Below are 20,358 nucleotides of genomic sequence, written 5' to 3' on the forward strand. Positions count from 1 at the left end.
TACAGAAGGCTGGTTAAAGCTTGCAGCCTGAGCCCAACTGGGTCAATTGCCTGCTAAAACAAAAACATCAATGTTCTCCCTAGGATTTAAACAAGGCCTGGAGTCCTTTAACAATATTCAAAATGTTTAGGATACAATCAAAATTTCTCAATACACAAGAACCAAGAAATTCTCAACTCCTGTGGGAAATAACTCACAGATGCTAGTGCCAAGATGACACAAGGTTTTGGAATTACCTGACAAAGACCTGGCAGCAGCTATTATTAACCTGTTCCAGTAAGTAAGGGCCAATGCTCTTAGAGCAAATGGAAACATAGGGAGTCTCAGCAAGGAGATAGAAAAACCAAATGAGCACTTGAGAACTGACAAATACAATAACCAACAACCCCAAACAAAAACACAACTTACCAGCAGGGCTCAATAACAGAGTGGAGATGAGAGAGGAGAGTCGAGTGATATGGGCTGGGTGCAGTGGCTCATGCCTGTAATCCCAACACTTTGGGAGGCCAAGGTAGAAGGATCACTTGAGGCCAGGAGGTCGAGACCAGCCTGGGCAACATAGTGAAACCCAGTCCCTACAAAAATAAATAAAATGAGCCAGGTGTGGTAGCATGCACCTGTGGACCCAGCTACTCAGGAGGCTGAGGCAGGAGGATCACTTGAGCCCAGGAGTTCAAGGCTGCCTTGAGCTATGATTGCGTCACTGTACTCAAGCCTGGGTGACTGGGCAACACTCTCTCTCAAAACAAAGAGAAAAGAAAGAGGCCCTTGGCTTCCCATCCTGGGTCTGCCACTAACTAGCTTTACAAACACAAGAACATGCCACTCCTGAACCTGTCTGCTAATCTAGAAACAGTTGGGATCAGACCACGTGGTCTCTAAATCCCCTTGTTCCTTATTAAGCTCTAAAACTGAGAAGTCATGATCTTTTAAAGCCTAATCAATATGGTGACTCTCCTCTTACTACCCAAGGGCAGAGGCAGCCCAGGCATATTTAAAAAAATCAAACCATGACAGAATGCGGGTCTAATTACAGAAGAATTCATAGCCCTAAAAAAAAAAAAAAAAAAAAAAAAAACAGTTCACAGGAGAAAAGGGGCATGATGTCTTGCAAATGTGGAGAGAGAGGCAGATGACTCTGGTTCGCCCCCCTGCCCCCGGGATCTTTGAAAGCAAAAAGAACCTCAGTGTTTAGCCCTTCTTGGCTACCTTAAGAACAATATCTATTCTTTTAGGATAGATTTTGAATGCTTAGGAATAAAATATGTGTCAAATTCATCCTGTGAGTGCTGGGGAGAAGGAGTAGACACAGACCGAGAGTGCCCAAGCTGATGGCCCTTGACCTGGCGTGATGGCACAGGGGAGATCACCGCGCTATAATTCTGTGTATGGCTTCAATTTTCAATAATAAGTTAAAAAAAAAAGAGACTCTGGTTTCTACTTTGTGATGTGATGATTTCTTCTCATTTGCTTTTTGTTCGAGGTCAGCTACAGAATCATGCAGAACTGTGTGCCCCAAAAGCTGCAGGGACAATAATAACCTGGGTAGGTGACCTACAGACTCAGGCTCTTGAGACTCCTGTGCAAGGGTGACAAGAGGCATGACCGTCGGCCCACAGCAGACCTATTGCGTGTCACTGGATAGCCAGATTTCCCTTAGACAGGTTAAAGAAATGACAGAGTATAGTGTGAATTAAAAGTTTAAAAAGACAGAAAACCCAATTGCAGAGCCCCAAAAGGGCAGGCAAATTCAATTAAGGGGGGCCCAGATCTCTAGCAGCACTGTGCAGAGCAATCCAGCTTTGTGGAACGGCACGGTTGGAGAAGTCAAAGGACAGGTCAAGCCTACTGGTTTGGAGAGGATGATATAAAAACACATCCCCAGAGTCCAGCCCAGTCAGGGAGTCAAGCATGCTTGGAAGGAAGCCAGCAAGGTAGGGAGCTAAAGGAATGCCAGATGGACCCTACATTTGGCTCCTTGCAGAGCCTAAAAGATAAATATTTTAAGGATGAGCAGTCACAAGGCAAGCAAAGCATTTTAAAAGCGTTTCCCTCTGTATTGGGCTCAAGTGAAAGGAAGTTCTACAGGTGTATGTTTCAGAACAGCCACTCCAAACTGTCCTCTCGAGGCTCTTACCTTGGTCTGTTTCTTCTCAGTGGCGTAGACGATGGAGGTACAACAGACTTCAGCAATCTTCCGGCCCTGACCATAAAAGGACCAGCAGCAGATTTCATCCCCAATGACATCCTTTATGAACAGGACCCTTCCGTTAAAGCGCAGAGACAGCTTATCAAACAGTTCAATGTTTTTCAACATATTGTCGTCAGAATTGCTGCAAAAGAGCATTTGATACGGTGACCACAAGCTGGTAAAACTGCCATCATTTGCTAGGCCCTTCTACACGCAGGGCCCTACTGAGCCCACTTTCTCCACTACCTCATTTCAACCTCACAATAATCCCATGACAAAGGCATTCCAATCTCCATCACTCAAGAAGGAAAGTGAGGATCAGAGAAATTAGGTAATTACTCAAGGCTGAACCTAATAAATGGCAGACACGCCCCCCAAAAGACAGCCCTGGCCCCTAAGCCTGAGTGCTCCTAACCGTCGTGCTTGAGTGACAGCCTCTGGGCACAGGCACCAGGTGGAGGAGAGCGCCTCACCGAGCCCCAAGAGGAGCAGAATGGCACTGCCCAAGGGAGACTCTGTATCTTAGGTCTTTTTAAAGATCTTGAGTAACCTCATTAAATCCTCCCTGCATCCCTCAAGTTCCTGAGTTAGAGCCACATGTTTTCAAAGGCCAAATGGCATTCTAGAAACCTGCATATATTGCTGGTGGGAATGTAAAATGGTGCAGCCACTTTAGAAAACAGTTTGGCAGGTCTTCGAATGATTAAACCTAGAATTACCACATGACCCAGCAATTCTGCTCCTAGAGAAATGAAAACATAAGTCCACACAGAGACTTTAAATGAATGTTCATAACAGCATTACACACAATAGCCAAAAAGTGCAAACAACCCAAATGTCCATCAACTGATGAATGGGTAAAGAAAATGTGGTCTACACTGTGGAATATTATTCTGCCATAAAAAGGAATGAAGTATTCATTCATGCTACAACATGGATAAACCTTGAAAACCTCTTAGGTAACCTCATTATGCTGAGTGAAGGAATCTGGTCACAAAAGGCCATATATTATGCAATTCCATTCATATAAAGATGTCCAGAACAGGCAAATTCATCAAGACAGAAAACAGATTAGTGGTTACCTAGGGCTGTGGGGTTGGGGAAGCAATGGTTGAGGGAAAATGGGGAGTGACTGCTAACGAATAGAGGGTTTCTTTTCAGGCAGTGAAAAAGTTCTAAAATTAGATAGTGGTGATGGCCTCACAACTTGTGAATATATAAAAACCACATATTGTGAATATAATAATAACTGTACACTCTAGAAAGATGACTTTTATGATATGTGTGAATTATAGCTCAGAGTTATATCCCTGTATCCATCTGTCTACTTATCTATCCAGGCAGAGAGGTACAGAGAGGTCATCCTCATCTGAAGGTACGAAGAAGAGCTGGGCCTGGCTGGTGTGAGTGGAGGTTTTCCTAGTAAATGGAGCTGTCTTTCCTGGCTGATGCCTTACCTGGTATATGAGTATTTGTTGTTACTTCTGTTGTAGAGCAACTTCACGGCTGGCTGTGGGTTGTTTTAAAAGAAGAAGAGAGTTACTTGGCAGGCAGATGCAATGAACTGCTGGCTTCCCATAGGGCTGGGGCCCTGCCCTGAAGCAGAAGAGGCAGACAAGCATAGCTTGCTGGCTGGAGAGGGGGACTGCATGACCCAATAGCAGGGGCACAAAAGATGACCTGTAGCTTCCCACTGTGAACCCATTCTCAGGCCTCACTCAGGCAATTATACATGTTTTTATTTCAAAAGTTATTCAGAAGAACCTTCATCATTTCTGGTAGCAAAAGAAATTCCACAAGGGTGCCTCCAACATACCTTATTTGAAGTCGCTATAAGTTTTTGTTCTTCCTTGGATGAGGTGATCACAGGGACCTTGCAGAAAGGCTCATAAGTATCTTTGTTCTGCTGGAACAAAACATGCTTTCAGCCTAGGAGGCCTGCCTAGCACTACATTTTTAAAGTTGACCTGCTGGACAGGCTCTGGCGAGGGGAGATGGGGCAATCATGGCTGGGAAGAGAGGAGGATTCTCACCACCAATGAACTAGATGGGGGAAGACAGGGAGTTGAATTTCCCAGTAAGTCTGCTCTTTGGCTATGACCATGATAGGCCAGGATGCTCAGTAAGTACTAACAATGATGACACATTTTCCACAGCCCAGGAAGCCACTCAAAAATAAACCCTCGATGTGGCAGCTGAAACGTGTTTTAATCAAAAGCTCCTAAAACCCCACTACGATGACTGCAGAGGAATAAAAAAAAAAAAGTATAAACCCATAAGGGGAAAAAGAATGGGAGAAGTGAGGTCAGCAGACCAGAAAAAAAAAAGTCAAAAATTTGAGGGTGGAAAGGTCACAGGTGAGCGTTAACCAAGGAGAGGGGGAAAGCTGAAACCAGTGGGCGGAAGCACTGGGAAGATCCCCAAATCCATCTCTGTCCCCATGCAGGCAGAAGAAAGGGCCACCTTCCTGCAGTGGTTTGCACGGTAGAGGACAGGGCTGAGCTGCGATTCTGAAAACGGGGGGAGAAGTGAACATCACACTAAGTGATGAGCAACCCCAGCTCCTTTCCCCTTCCAGATCCCCAAAGGCAGCCAAGCCAGGCCTAGACCCATTGGGCAGGAGGAGAGTAGAGGATTCCTCTTCAGGAACACCACCTGCTTCCCCCAAAATGGCTTACAGATTCTGATAGTTGGGGGTCCCACTGAAAAAGTCTGCCTTATCACCCACAATGCAGCCCAGTGGACAACAAGGACCATCCATGCACAAATAGCTTTCAGAGTCTCATTCTTTCAACAGACAGCCAAGCATCATCAGATTACATGTGAAAAGCCTCTTTAACATGAGAGCAAAACCAAACCAAAGAGAGGAAAAGGGGAGGAGTCAGATAATGAAGGGAGAAGAAAGAAAACAAACAGTATCATCAGGCAGATGAGAGCAGATACGGCCTCCTAGGAAACAAGATCAGCACGCTGTGGAAAGCAGGGCATTCGGAGAGCAAGAAAAGGCTCCTGGAAGTTAGAAAGACGAAGCAGAAATGAAAATTTCGATAGAAGGGTTGAAAAGATAAAGGTGAAAAATAAAACTTCTGAGAAAGTAGAACAAAAGGATAAAGCCAGAGACACTAAGAGGAAAAAATTAGGAGGTCAGTCCTGGAGGTCTAACCTCAGACTAACAGAAACAAGACGCGGGGGCATGTCTCCAAGACAAAGATGAAACAGAACCTCTGATGTGTCTGAACACACCACTATGAGACCACTGAGAACGTGGGGCTGAAGTAGGAACATATATTTAGAAAACCAAGTGAACAAAACAATGAGGCAATCCCTAACTCTGGCAAACTTAAAGTTACAGAAGAAAGAAAATAATCACTGTACACTCTGTGGCTTAACTGTCAGCCATATTTACACGTCATGACGTAAACTCTGAATTTAACCAAAACAGTGATGAATTTAACCAAAACTCCTGTACCGGGAGAATGGGAGAAGGAAAAGTATGCCTAAGCTTGGTGGGGGTGGAGGTAGGAGCAGTGCGTGAGCTAAGTTCTAGTTTTCTATAGTCATGCCAGTAGATAATATCAAAAACTGGGAATTCAATAAAGAGCAGCACAGGCGAACTATGTGGAAACATAAATGTGAACAGAAAAAACTGCTGAAAGAATTCACAGAGGTTCCTGCAGGGGTGAAGGAGAGTAGGAGGGGGTATGGTGGTGTTTTTGATGTTAACCTTGCAGCACTATTTGACTTCTTGAAGGATGCATGTGCATCACTTTTAACAATGTAGTAACAATAAAAAAGTAAATGCTGCAACATTCAGTTAGATCTGCAGTGAGTTCAGACTCTCAGAGTAGAGGTGGTGTGCAGCATTATGGGTACTGGTCCGGTGCGGGGCCAGACACAGACATGTGGTGTGGGGGAGGCCCAAACAAGGGCCTCATGCACACAGACCAGATTCCTACGACAACCCAAAGGGACGCTTCTGATGCTCCGCCACGTTGTAAATTTGTTTGAAATAAAGGGGTGTTGGCCATGTCTAGAAGCATTTTGGTTTTGTGGGATTTTACTGTCACCAGACCTGACCCCAATGGTCCTGCTCTGTCCAGCTAAGGAGTGAGGGGTGTCTGTCTGTAGAGATTATGCTGAGCTCCCAACAATGACTTGTGGGACTAGAGTAAGCCCTAAGATTGGTCCCGAACACTGACCAAGTTTTACACCGCGGGCTTCGCTGCTGAGGGGTTGAGATGTGCACATGAGAAGATCCAACAGCATGGGGCTGCGAGGAGTGACGCAGTAGTTAGGTGGCCTGCTGTTCCAGGGAGGCCTCTCAGGGGTCACTCTGACCGAAGGAATAGGGCTCCAGGGCAAACTCATTAACTCTCACAACATCTCAGTCAGACAGAAACCGCCCCCATTTTGCAGAGGGAAAATGAGGAAGGCAGGTAGGCTTGGTGTCTCTCCACCCATATGGGAAGAAAGGGTGATGCCTACTTGTAGGGCCGCCTGGCACTCTTCCACTAGGCCTTGGACCAGGTAGTACTTGGCTTCTGCTAGCAGCTCCTCGATCTCCCGGCGGCTCTCGGGTAAAGGCACCGCCCCGTCTCGAAGGTAGTTGAGTATCGTACCAAAGTGCTTCCCACAGCGGTCAATGAGGATCCAGCCTGCAGAGGGAGGAGGCAGGGGCTGGTTACACGGGCCCTCCTCTCGTGGGAGGCCCTGAGCAGAGCTGGGGTGTCTCTCGGTTCCCTCTACCTCCCAGCAGAGAGCGGGACTGCCTGGAGAGTGGCAGCCTCACCTGCCTACCTGCCCACTAAGGGCTGAGGAGGCCCCCACAGCCTCCAGGCCCTGCTGGCCGGACACAACCACAACCCCAGGTGACCCTGGTCTGAGGCTCTGTTAGACATCCCGACTCTTAAGGCCCAAAAGTACACTTCCGAAGTACCCTCAAATATCCCTTAGACAAGGACATCCAACAGGGGCCTCGTGTACCACACCTGGGTAAAACATCCCAAGGATAGAAGAAAGACTTCTGGGTAAAAAATATCTACTTCCTCCTTCTACAAAGCTTCCTTCAAACTGTCACATTAACAGAGCCATTTCTAAGAACGCACAAGTCTCACCCTCGCAGACTGTGACCTCTGACTCCCAAGGCTGAGCCCTAGACGCTGACCAGCACCAACACAGGAAGTCCTATCCCACAACTTCCTGCAACAAGCACTTAGTGGCTAGTGAATGACCAAGACAGACCCCACCCTCAGGCAGCTCAGTAAACACGGGGAGACAGAACCAGCTTTTATTGGATATGGAAAAAGGTCCCAAAGCTGACCAAATCCAGGCACCATGAAACATTCTTGGGGGTGGGGGCCAGGAAGACTCCCTACTCTGCTGCTCAATGTCCTTTCTAATCTTGTCACTGAGCTGACATTCCTCCACCAGAAATCCTGAGGGTTTTCAGAACTCCTCTACTGAAATGCAGTGTCTCTGGGAGTGGTATTTGTAGAAGACAGGACTGGAGCCTAGGAGGAGGAGGTACCAAAAAGGCAGGCAGGAATGGAGCAAAGACCAAGTATCTCCCAACAGCAAATGTGAAGCTCTAAAAAGAAGCCAGACAGATGAGAGGGTGAAGTCTAGGCCTTCTGACAAGCAGGGCGACCTCAGGCAAGGGGCGTTCCCACGGCTCCTGCCACGCATTACAGGTGGAAAATGCCAGTGCGCAGGGCTGTCAGGAGGCTTCGGTAGGAATCGGTCACCTTATGCTCCCACCTTCCTCCCCGCTTTGGGAGAAGGGCCAACATTTCCACTCCTAACAACGCTGTGCCCTGTTCCACGTCCTCCTCAGACTGGGCCCTACTGATCCTGGGCCTTGGATCAGCGGCAGAGGCCAGCAAAAGTTGAGAGCGGCAAACGCATCTTTTTACAATCCAGAGTCATAAGTCTGCCCGCTTTCCCCTACCCCTTACCCGGCAAGTGCAGTCCCTGCCAAGTGCCCTCTCGTGGTTTTAGGGCATAGTTTGGTATTCTTTGCAGCAATTGCCAGGAAAGTTTGGTAACAGGGCCGTTTCCAGGTTCCCCTGATGAAACAGCTCAGCCTAAAGTTCCTGGGCCTTTTGTTAAAGGAACGGTCTCCACCCTCCAGCGGCTTCCACTTCCTACTTCCACACTGTTCCGATTTCCTGAGTAGGTGGGAAGAATACCCCAAGTGGGAGAAAAATGCAATACAAATGTGTAGCCCTGAGTCAACTCCTGGTTTCAGGGAAGAAAGAGGACTTCCCAGGCATGGTAAATCACATCACCCTGACAGTGACCTCCAAATGTGATCCCACCCCACTTCTTTCTACATCTGAGACAACAAAATATGGAATTAATATCTTATGCAACCCAGATGCCTCCGGGGCCAGTAAGCAGCATAAATGAGTGCAGCTGGGTGGGGCTGAGGCTGGGGCTGACAGGACAGCATCTGCCCTGCCCCCAAGAGCAGCAGGCTCTTCCCACTCCAGCCAAGAGTGGCCAGGCAGGAATGTGGGCCCAAGAGCTGTGAGCTCTGATGTTCCATGCAATGCCAGAAACCCAGGTTTTTCTGTGAATTCCCTGATTTTTAAAGGATGGTAAACTAATTAAAACAAAACAAAACTGTCATCAACCCACCACAAGGCAAACAAAACACATCTGCAGTTGAACTGGGCCTGCAGGCTACCAGCTTGAGGCCTCTGTGCTACCCTACACCAAGCAATTTTTTCTCAGAAGGCCGACAAAGCAGGGAAAGGCTGTATTACCTTTCCACCAGTTCTTTTCTGAGGGGAGCTCATTCCCTTGCATTTTCCACAGATAAAACAGAGGCTCAGAGAGGTTCAGTGCCATTCCCAAGCAGAGGCGGCAGGACTAGACCACGAAGAAAAAGTAAGACACTCATAGGAAAACTCCTTTCACCAGAATTGAAAAAGATAAATAGAATTCAACTCAGCTGCGCAAGGAAGGAACCTTCCACGTTCTGCCTTTGATGTCTGCAGAACTCAGCTGCTTGGGAAGACCCAGGGCCCTGAAATCAATTATCCAAGTGACAGCCCAGGGTTCCCATAAACGAACAGGCAGACCGTGACACTGGGCTCCGGCTCAAGAATGCCGTCAGGAAATGCTTGTGGCGAAAGAATCATACTTTGGACAAATAAGGGCAAGGGAGCCAGGCACACTCTCCAGGAGGTTTCAATCAGCTCAGCGTTTTGACTTTAAGATACTGTGGTTGCTTTCAAAGCAGGAAGTGATCCCTTTGAAAGTCAGCTCAAATGCCTAGCACATAGAAAGGCAAATGGAAGTCAAGCGACTCCTCGCATGTGGGGGGTCTCTCTCCTGCTGCCACGGGGCACGAGGGCTATTTAGGAAGGCTGTCCAAAGTCAGGGCAGTCTGGGATCCCAGACCCATTAGGCAAGGCTGGAGAGCAGAACTGACCGGGACCACACTGGGCAGCACTGGACTTGGGCTCCAGGACGTCCTCAGCACAGCATAGCAGTTAAAGTGTTGGAAACCCAGCTCTGATACCTTCTTGCTGGATGACATTGGTCCTCCAATTAACCTCTGTCTAGCAGTTTTATCTTCTACAAACGATCTCACAGGGTTGACATAAAAATATGATGAAAGAACGGACAGAAGGCACACAGCACAATGCTGGGTCTACCGACAGCACTCAAAAGCAGCTATGGGTCTTTGACAATCTCATCTCTCATCATTATTGCTGGAAGCAGAGCAGCAGCGTCCAGAGGCAGCAAGTTCCAGCCCCCAGGACGGAGTTGGTGTTGCTTTCAGGGACCCAAGGGAGGAGAAGGCTGCTCTGGGGGCCAGGAGGATTGGGCCACTAGGCTCCCCTCCTCCCCGCCCCGTGAGCATACCATGTGCTTCCTCTCTCCCTGGATGTCTGACCTCTCCTTTCCCCTCTCCCACCGCCTCCAGGGAACCTTCACTGACCTCTCTTTGCCATCCTAAGGTATTTATACTCTATATTTTTGTGGTTCCCAAACACCCCTGATCATAAATGCCACCCAAGGTACTTGTGAAAAATTCAGATTCTAGGAACCTGCCTCATTCCTGATCAGAATCTCTAGGGCAGGGTCTCCAACCTGAGCACTTTGACATTTTGGACCAGATAATTCTTAGTTGTGAGAGGCTGCCCGTACATTGCAGGGTATTTAGTTGCATCCCTGGCCTCTACTCACTCGATGCCAGAAGCACCATCATCCCCAAGATGGGACAACCAAAAATGTCTCTGGACATTGCTAAATATCCCAAAAAATCACCCATTGGTTTGGGCATCACTGAGGTAGATCAAGGATCTAAGTGTAAAAAAGCGATTTAAACTCTGAGGTATCCAAAAGCCCCATTAAAAAAGCTCAGACAAGTCAGACTGGGAGAAGATATTTGCAGCACTGGACCCCAAAGAAATAGGATCCAGTATATGAACTTCTGCAAAGTAATAAGAAAAGAAAAAGGCAAATGTGTAAGATGCAATCAAGCAGTTAAAAGATTAAACTCAAAAGACTAATACACATAAAAACATGCTCAACGTACCAGACATTAGGAAATACTGATAAAACAAGGTACCATATCATACTCACCAGATTTGCAATAATTAAAAGGTTGGACAGTGCCAAGGGTTGGCAAAAATCCAGACTTCTGCAGGGAGTAGAAGTTGCCATAACCACTCCAGAAGGGACGCTTGCAATATCTAAGGAAGTAGAAGATGCTGTCCCAATTCCTCTCCTGGGAATAAATTCTAGGGCTGAGCTCCCAACAGTGGGTAAGCTCTTAAAGCCATACCCCTTGAGATGGCTGGGTGGGGTCTAGGGAGTCCAGAGCCCCCTCATTTGCCAAAGTGAAAATATGATTGTCTACGTGCCCCATGATGTGGCAAAGGCTGGGCAGCATCGCACAGAGAAACTCCCACGCACGGGGTAGGTGTTCAAGGATGTTCACATTCGTAACAGTGAACACCACAAACCCTCTACATGATCATCAACAGAATATGGCTCCAGCAGCGGCTGTATGCTTCTAGAATGGACACTCTACCACCGGGAAATGTCTGAACGAGAGCTATTTAGTTGTGGATTGATCTCACAAGCATAATGCTATGTAAGCAAAAGCAAAACAGATACAACTGTACAGCACCATTTACATCACGTTTAAAAACACACCAACAGCTCCTTGTTTAGGGACATGCACAGCTATAGTAAGAGTAATACCTGGAAAGATGGACACCTGTGGTTCTCAATGCTGATTGCACACTAGAATCACCCAGAGAGCTCTTCAAAGTCCTACTGCCAAGGCCACACCCTGGCTGGGACCCAGGCACCAGTACGGACCTCCTCAGGTGACTCCCTCTGTAGCCAAGCTTGAGATCCACCTGGTGACCCCAAATGCTTACCTTTGGAAGGGAGAGCGAGAAACAGAGAAGGCACAGAGGGGTCCCACAGGTACAGGTCATACTTTATGCCTGGGCTGAGCCTGGTGGCACAGGTGAGTTTGTTGTATTATTCACAATTTAAAAGCTCTCAGGTACTTCAGAATTTTACCAAAGAGCATCGTCATGGAAAGCAGAAGGGCTGGAGATCTCAGGGAAACCCCCAGGAACTGCAGTTTTCCCGTGGGTCAGACTGGACTTCCCAGTTTTCTAGGGGAATGTGCAATCACAAAATGAATGACTCTTCAATCTAGTGTACACACTAATTCCAAAATACATTAGGAAGGCATCAGAAAACATACAACGGGGGAAGTATTGTACGAAGCAACAGGGATGAAACAGACCACCACAGGCAAATGCTGAACAGAATGCATTGTGAAAGGTGCTACCTACATCCGTGGACCAATGGCGATGCTGACAAGGAGTCAGGTGAAAATTCCAGCACTGTGGGAACTGAACCTTTCCGGGAAGAGTCTGGAAAGTGCATGCTCACTGCCGCAGTGTCCTTGTCTTCTCAGAAAAGCCATCCCATGGGGGTAGTGTGGAACTGCAGCACACTCATCCCTGAAGGCCAAGGCAGGCAGCCTCTCCCGACATGCTGCTAAGACCTGCTTCTCTGTAGCCCCTCAGCAACACTCATCCCCCCAACATTTACACTCAGAACAAAAGCCGTAATTGACAGTTCTCATTTACTGAGTTCTCCCAACATCTCAGGCCCTGTGGCAAGCGCTTTCTCATGTCCTCACTCAATCCCTAACTCTGCAAAGCATTATCATTCACAACTGGGGAAGGAGGAAAGAGGTTCAGAGGAAAAGCCACTTGTCCAATGTCACATGACCAGTAAATGGCAAATAGGCCAAAATTAGCACAACATGTAGACAGAGCTCCATAAATGTCGGCTATGACTGTGACATGCAGCAGAGCCAGGTCTTGAACCCAGGCCTGGCTAACATCAACATCTAAGTTCTTCTTGCTTTAGGAGTTACTTGCACACAGTACAAAACTCAAACAGGTAGAAGGGCCCAGAGCAAAAAGGAGACTATTCCCCCCATGCTGGATGCCAGGTCCCCTCTCCTGAAGCAATCACTTTCTTGGGCAACACGACACATCCCCTGTTCAGGACCTTCAAAGCCCCTGTCCTTTACCCAGCAAGCTGTACTGCTGGATTCACTGCCTGGCTGAGTTGCACTTGGCATTTCTGCCTATTTGTAGCAAACTTCATTGCAGCTGACAGGCTTCCAGCCTGTAGGCCAGGGTAGAGCTGCAAGATGCAGGGAGTCTATCCCAATTTGTAGACCCAAGGGTGCATTTCAGGCAACATGCAGGCCATGGGTCAGGCTATGCAGTGCTCTCTCCAAGGACCAACAGGATCGCTCTGCCAGACACAGACAACACCTGGAGGGCCAGATACCCAGCCTACCAGCCCAGGCCTTCACGAGGGCCCCCACCAGAGGGCTTTAGCACAAAGCCAGCAGTTAAACCATAAGGATGCCACACTCAAATGATCTGGCCTGGGACCAGGCCCACATCTAGCCATGGACAGCAGGCAGTAAGAGGCAGCAAGTCCTGGGTTCAGCAGCTTCACCTTTTCTAGTCCCATCAGCTTTTGAAAAAGCATTTCACTTCTGAGATAGGGACTCCTCACTTGGAATGGTAACAACAGTATCCACCCCTCGAAGGGTTATGGTGAGGATTAAATGAAACAATACCCATTGGGTGTGCGTGGTGGCTCACACCTGTAATCCCAGCAATTTGGGAGGCTGAGGTGAGAGGATGGCTTGAGCCCAGAAGTTCGAGGCCAGCCTGGGCAACATAGTGAGGCCCCATCTCCACAAAAAATTCTAAAAAAATTAGCTGGGTTTGGTGGTGCATGCCTGTATTCCCAGCTACACATGAGGCTGAGGTGGAAGGATTGCTTGAGCCCAGGAGATGGAGGCTGCAGTGAGCTATGATGGCACTAGTGCACTTCAGCCTGGGTGACAGGGAAAGACTCTGTCTCAAAAAAAAAAAAAATGCCCCATAAAATGCCATACCATGAGCTTTTCATAATGATATGAATGAAGCAGGGGCTGAGCTCCAGTGACATGAAACAAGTCACAGTTTGCAGTGTCAAAATGACACTGTGTCCCCCGAGAACCTGTGTTTTCCAGGCAGCACCAGGCGAAAAACATCTCATAACAGGGATTTAGAAGGTGAGCAGTCCTGCCAGTACCACTCGTATGCTCTGTCCAGTCGGGGACAGGGGAACTGAGGAGTCTGTTTCTTTTTTGATATGGCATCAGGCCACCAAGGTGAGGCCTTTCGAGGAGAAGAGGCATCCACTCAGCTTTCAAGGCAACTCAGCAGCCTTTCCTGAGCCCCTCCAGAGACTGCGTAGGATACGAGAAAAACCACAACAATCCTGGTTCTCAGATAATGCCTGCTTCCTCCAGCAGCGGGGGTGCTATTGTCTTGATTTCCACAGATACTCTCGGGCCATGTGGGGTGTGGCACAGCAAAGGGGATCCTCCCACTCATAAAAAGCTAAGTGTGAGATGGCAGCTTTGGGGCTCCAACCTCAGTTCGCTGCTGCCTGAACAGAAACCAGAGTTCACAGGAAGCAGAACCTCCAGCCCCACACCCTGGCCTTCCCCAGGACACAGAGAGAAATGTCCTCACTAGTGGACAGCCCAAGCTTCAGCCCTCTTAGGATCAGAGAATGAACTGTGGGACACCAGGCTTAGGTCCCCCAATCCCACCTGCTTATGTGAAAACTCACCCACCCTCCCAAGTCAATGTCCCTGGAAAGGTGGGGCAGCAGCACAGAAGACCAGTCTCAGAAACAGGAAGGTGGGGTCAAGGTCAAGCCAGGCTGTGCCCTGGCCTGGTCTTAAGCAATCTCAGGCCAAGGAATGAAGGATGGAGCTATTTTTAAACCTCATGTGACCTGCCCGTAAACCCAGTCAGGTAAGGATGGAGCCCTGTTGTCTGGGGCTCTTTGATCATTCCAGGTGAGTAGGAAGTAGTTATGACAACACCCCTCTCAACGATTCTTTGCCTTTTTTTTTTTTTTTTTTGAGATGGAGTCTCGCTCTGTGGCCCAGGCTGGAGTGCAGTGGCGCGATCTCAGCTCACTGCAAGCTCCGCCTCCCGCATTCACGCCATTCTCCTGCCTCAGCCTCCCGAGTAGCTGGGACTACAGGCGCCCACCACCACGCCCGGCTAATTTTTTGTATTTTTAGTAGAGACGGGGTTTCACCGTGTTAGCCAGGATGGTCTTGATCTCCTGACCTCGTGATCTGCCCGCCTCAGCCTCCCAAAGTGCTAGGATTACATGTGTGAGCCACTGTGCCCAGCTGATTCTTTGCCTTTTACTAACATGACTTTCCACAAGAAAAAGAAAAACGTGTGTGTGTGTGTATCTATCTATCTACACATACACACATACACACATGCACTGAATACTGACTGTGCCAATGGCCCCATGTTGGGGGGTATTGTCATGCCCATTTCACCAGAGGAAGAAAATGAGACCAAAAGATTCAGCCACTTGGTTAGGATCACCAGATACTAAATGGGGAGCTGGGATTCAAACCCAGGTTGGCAAGTCTTTGTCAAGACCCCATCTTGGGAGGACAAGGGTCCAGGGAAGACACCTCTCTCTCTCCCAGGCTTGAGTTTCACTCTGAAGTCACAGAAGCATGGCAGAGATAAGCAAGCTAAGGCCTGGGTGAGGAAGTGACTTTCTCAAAGTAACATAGCAAATAGACAACCAAGCAAGATGGTGGGAGTCCCTGACAAGCTGCCTCGACACATCTTCAGGTCTCGACTTAAATGTCACTTCTTCCGGGAAGCCCTCCTTGACCACATAACGCATGGCCAGAGGCAGGCACGTGGCGGGTAAGCTTACCTTCACTGTCGGTGAGCACTTCCATGCGCCCGCTGAACATGGCCTTCAGCATGGTGTCCTGCTTGGTCAGTGTCTGCATGGTGGTATAGTAGAGGGCTCCACCCACATTCAGCTTCACGTATTTGGAGCTGGGGCTTGTGCCCTTGAAGGAAGTGGTGCGGGTAGCAGCCGCTGGCACCGCTGAGCTCACCACACTTTCTCCTGACATCTCTTCCTGCCAGTGGAGAAGACACAGGGTCATGACATCAGGCCTGGTTGACTGCTTTCAGCCTGTGGATTCAATCTGGCCTCCAGATGTGTTTTGCTTGGGCCACGCATACACAGCATTTAAAAGTTTGCTTCCAATGTGGACAACTAAGGAGAGCTCACAGAAAAATCTGGACTTCTGGCTTCTCTTAAAATCAGAGGCCAACTGGGCTAGCAGGGGAACTGGTGGGAGCTGGGGTATTGGATGCCCCCTAGACAGGGCCATGCATCCCCTAGTTTGTCCCAAAACCCACCCAGATAGCCTCATACACTGACCTTGCCTGTCGACCCTGCAGGCACAAGTGTGCCACTAACTCTTGTGTTATAAGCACTTCCTTTCTGCCTAGCACCTGTGTACATGAACACCCTGGCTGCACCCTAAAACAGCCTAAAGCACTGCCCAGGTCTCTTTACATTTCCTTATTGCCATGTACCACTCAATAGCTAGCTAAGTGTCATCTTTCAGCTGCATCACAGATGAAATAAGCTTTATGAAGTTGAATGGGATTCCAGCTTGCACTCCTATCACTTCCTGTGGGGAGAAGGTGTTTCTGAGGACTAAACAACAGACATGGAAACTTTTGGAATCAAGTTATTGCAAAATTAGACCTCCTAGACTAGTGCTGCCCGAAAGAGCAAGATCCCACTACCATCTCCCTGATAGCGTGGCCGACTCTCTGTACATCTCAAAGAAATGGATACAGTGGCTGATTCATGCAGGCCTGGAAAGTGAGACTGGTATCCGGCACATGTGTACTCAAGAGAAAACATGTCTGAAACGAACAGGTAAAATTGTAGAGGTGGAGATGTGCAAGGGTGGGCAGAATCTTTGCTGAATCTGGGGTAGGCCCCCACGGCTGGCCTTACCATTCCCATTGAACATCAACAGTTTTTCACAGCACATCACCATCAGACAAGGCCACTCTGTAACCTTGCGACAAGACAAAAACAGGACCATTCGGTCATCATGTCTGGACACAGACAAAAACATAAACATTATCCAAAATACAAAAATGACCAAAGATCCCCTATCCTGGCTAATATGAGTTACGGCTGCTGCTTTACCAATGAGAGGTTTAGCCTCCTTCCATTCTTCCTGCTTTCAAGTCAGGAATCACTGAGACCCAATCACAGAATTAGCCCTGCTTCCCAGCAGCATCTAACACAGAGCAAAGCCCCACTTCTCTGAACTCTCTCTCAAATCACCCAACACAAGCCCACAGCCCTTCTCTGAGATGTCCCACAGTTCTCTCCCAATGCAACAAGGAAATAAGCCCAACTTTGCTTGACTACAGGTATATATGCTCCTGTGGTTTTCGGCTGCAGGGCACTGACAGCACATAACTTGTTTGAACTATTCCCTGAAACTGAAAAAGAATTGTCTAGCTTTTCCAGATTTTCTATAATGAATGGGTACTACAACTATAACTGGTAAAATACAAGCGTTATTTTTGTAAATGGGACGGGGAGTAAAGGGTGGCAGCTTGCAACAGCAGAAGCAACGCGACAGTCACGGACAATATTCAATTCAAGGTTATCCAACTCTTCTGGCCAACTCTCCCCAACTTCATGGCACCCAACAGTGGCCTGGATATCACCTGCCATGTCAGGGCCTTGCAGAGTCAAACAGAGAAAGAACGGCCTCCTGGAAAGAAATGTTTTCTCAAGAAACAGTTCCTTTTTCATCAAGAAAAGTCACAAGAAAATACGTTTTCAAAAGCTCAGGCTTAGCTCACCTGGGGCAAACACAAAAGAGGTCCAAAGGAAGCAGTTACCCCTCCCTTCTAGCTGTCCTCTGAAATCAGTCCCCAGAGATCTCACACTAACAGTTATGACCAGCCACCTCCCTCAGAAAAATCCTTTGTCCATGGGATGACAGGAGTAGCTTATGGAAATAAAAGTTTCCAAAAACTGTGAAGACCTCGAAGGGGGGGAGAAAAAGGCTTACGGTCATGGGTGAGGGTGTATGTTGAGGAAATTTACCCCAAAATGCAAACACTTTTTAAGCACCCCTTTCAGATCTAATTTTATATAATAAATGTTTGTTATGGGAAGCGATCTAGCATTTTGGAAGGTGCCTATCATGAAACAGACAAAAAAGTACATAAAGTATACTTCATGTAAAGTCAAAGTACAGTAAATATGTGATATGAAGGATTTTTTCTAATGGCATACTTGTATAGGACACTTACCATGAATGGAGTGTGTAGGCCTGGAAATCGCTCTGGGTGAGCGAGTGGTGAGTAAACGTGAAGGCCTAGGACATTACTGTACACTACTGTAGCTTTATCAACACTGCACAGGGAGGCCACACTACATTTATTTAAAATATTTTTTCTTTCCATAATAAATTAACCTTTGCTTACTATAACTTTTTACTTTAAAAACTTTTTAATTTTTTTTAACTTTTGGACCCTTTTGTAATAACATAGCTTAAAACACATATTGTACAGCTGTACAAAAATATTTTCTTTCTTTATATCCTTATTCTATAAGTTTTTTTTTTTTTTTTTTTTTTTTTTACTTTTTAAACTTTTTTATCCAAAACTACAAAATACACACACATTAGCCTAGCCTACACAGGGTCAGGATTATCAGTATCACTGTCCTCCACATCCTGTCCCCCTAGAAGGTCTTCAGGGACAGTAACACGCATGGAACTGTCATCTCCCATAACAATCCCTTCTTCTGGAATACCTCCAGAAGCACCTGCCTGAGGCTGTTTTACAGTTTTCACTTAAAAAAAAAAAAAGCAAGTAGGAGTATATTCTAAAATAACCATTAATTGTAAATACATTAACCAGTGATATATCAAGTTTATTACTATTATCTACTATTATGTACTGTACATAATTGTGTGTGCTAGACTTATACAACTGGCAGCAAAGTAGTTCTGTTTACACCAGCATCACCACGAACACGTAATATGTTGTGCTACAACTGAAATGACAGCTACACTATCACTAGGCTATAGGAATTTTTCAGTTCCATTATAATCTTAAGGGACTGTTATATATGCAATCTGTCACTAACCAAACTGTCATTATGTGCGCATGACTGTACCTTTTTTGGCTTTCCAATACCTTTTTAAAGATAATTTGCACATAATGAAGTATACTTTAAGTGTACAGTTTGATGTGTTTTGGTCAATACTTGCATCTGTGTAGTCCCCACTCCAATCAAGCTGTCTTGGAACATTTCCATGCCTCCAGAAAGCCCCTGGATGTCCCTTGACCACTTCATTTCTACCACCACATGCCTTTTACAAATCCAGACAATGCTGGAAGACAGCTATAGTTATTTCCATTTTGTGGATTTGGATGCCACAGCCCCAACAGGGTCAGTCACTCTCAAGCTAGGAGTTGAGTCAGTGACGGGGCCAGTGAAGGACATGGGCAAGTGGTGGCTGGCCCACAGACCATCACACCTAGTAGATTGAGAGCTATGATATATAAGGTGAGAAAGGCCAGCTTCACCTCCCTTCTTTAAAAAGTACAAAAAGCCCTGAAAATAGTTGTGAGGTAAAGTGTGGCTAAGGGTTTGGAGTTAGACCTGTGCGTAAGGCTCCAGCCCTACCACTTAGTAGCTGTGTCCAGGGCCAACAGCCTCACCTCCCTCACAGGGCTCCCTAGCTCTGAGTAAACACTCCAAACACTCAAATTATGATGATTTGAGAATGCTCCCGAAGTCTCAAACTATCTTCTCTTTGGAAACTGTTTCCAGCTCTAATGGCAGACGGCATGACTAAGAGATAAAGGCAGGAGCCATCCTGATCTAGAATGAGACTACAGATTAGGCAACAAAAGCTCTGAACCTTTTCAGAGCCCACCCCCTCCAAAGGTCAGTCAACCTAATAGTAGGCAAAGGCCCTTGGGGGAAAAGTTTTGGCAGCATTCGTGTCCTTGAGCCCAAGTTACAGTGAACTGAAGACACGAGGCAGTGGACCAGAAACCCCCCCATAGCAAACCTCTCTAGGGAGGACTCTCCCCACTGTTGCTACTGGAATCCTTTTTTTTTTTTTTTTTTTGAGACGGAGTTTTGCTCTTATTGCCCAGGCTACAGTACAATGGCATGATCTCAGCTCACCGCAACGTCTGCCTCCCAGGTTCAAGCAATTCTCCTGCCTCACCCTCCTGAGTAGCTGGGATTACAGGCATGCACCACCACACCTGGCTAATTTTATATTGTTAGTAGAGATGGGGTTTCACCATGTTGGTCAGACTGGTCTCAAACTCCTGACCTCAGGTGATCCTTCTGCCTTGGCCTCCCAAAGTGCTGGGATTACAGGTGTGAGCCACCGCGCCCAGCTAATATTTTGTATTTTTAGTACAGACGAGATTTCTCCACATTGGTCAGGCTGGTCTTGAACTCCTGACCTCAAGTGATCCATCTGCCTCGGCCTCCCAAAGTGCTGAGATTATAGGCATGAGCCACTGTGCCTGGCCAGGATCCTGCTTTTTGACTTGTTTCAAAGGTTTGATTTCATTACTAATGAAGCTGGGGAGGTGAGGCAGGAGACAGCAAAATTTGTTACGTGAAACAGAGAGGCAATGAATACTTGAGCTACTGGCTATGGATCTGATTCAATCAGA

The 20,358-nt window shown here is 47.2% G+C and overlaps 1 protein-coding gene across 11 annotated transcripts in view; it reads right to left on the reverse strand.

Moving 5' to 3' along the window:
• The window catches only part of KCTD10 (potassium channel tetramerization domain containing 10), a 32,072-nt gene that overhangs the window by 8,591 nt on the left and 3,123 nt on the right, over nucleotides 1-20,358 (reverse strand). For 6 of the 11 annotated variants that reach the window (XR_010135826.1, XR_002917107.3, XM_063712250.1 and 3 more), the window contains exons 2-6: nucleotides 15,521-15,734; nucleotides 6,677-6,846; nucleotides 4,008-4,097; nucleotides 3,649-3,701; nucleotides 2,138-2,333 (exon numbers count right to left, since the gene is read on the reverse strand). Coding sequence is in view for 7 of the 11 variants with exons in the window: in XM_063712250.1 (XP_063568320.1) it covers nucleotides 2,138-2,333; nucleotides 3,649-3,701; nucleotides 4,008-4,097; nucleotides 6,677-6,846; nucleotides 15,521-15,734 (723 nt within the window). In the remaining 4 variants the exon portion in view is untranslated. The remainder of the gene's footprint in view (nucleotides 1-2,137; nucleotides 2,334-3,648; nucleotides 3,702-4,007; nucleotides 4,098-6,676; nucleotides 6,847-15,520; nucleotides 15,735-20,358) is intronic. The other 5 variants (XR_008512382.2, XR_008512381.2, XM_054528192.2 and 2 more) reach the window with 1 other exon arrangement.

The sequence above is a fragment of the Pongo abelii genome, chromosome 10 (genome assembly GCF_028885655.2).
Source record: "Pongo abelii isolate AG06213 chromosome 10, NHGRI_mPonAbe1-v2.0_pri, whole genome shotgun sequence".
Taxonomy (NCBI): domain Eukaryota; kingdom Metazoa; phylum Chordata; class Mammalia; order Primates; family Hominidae; genus Pongo; species Pongo abelii.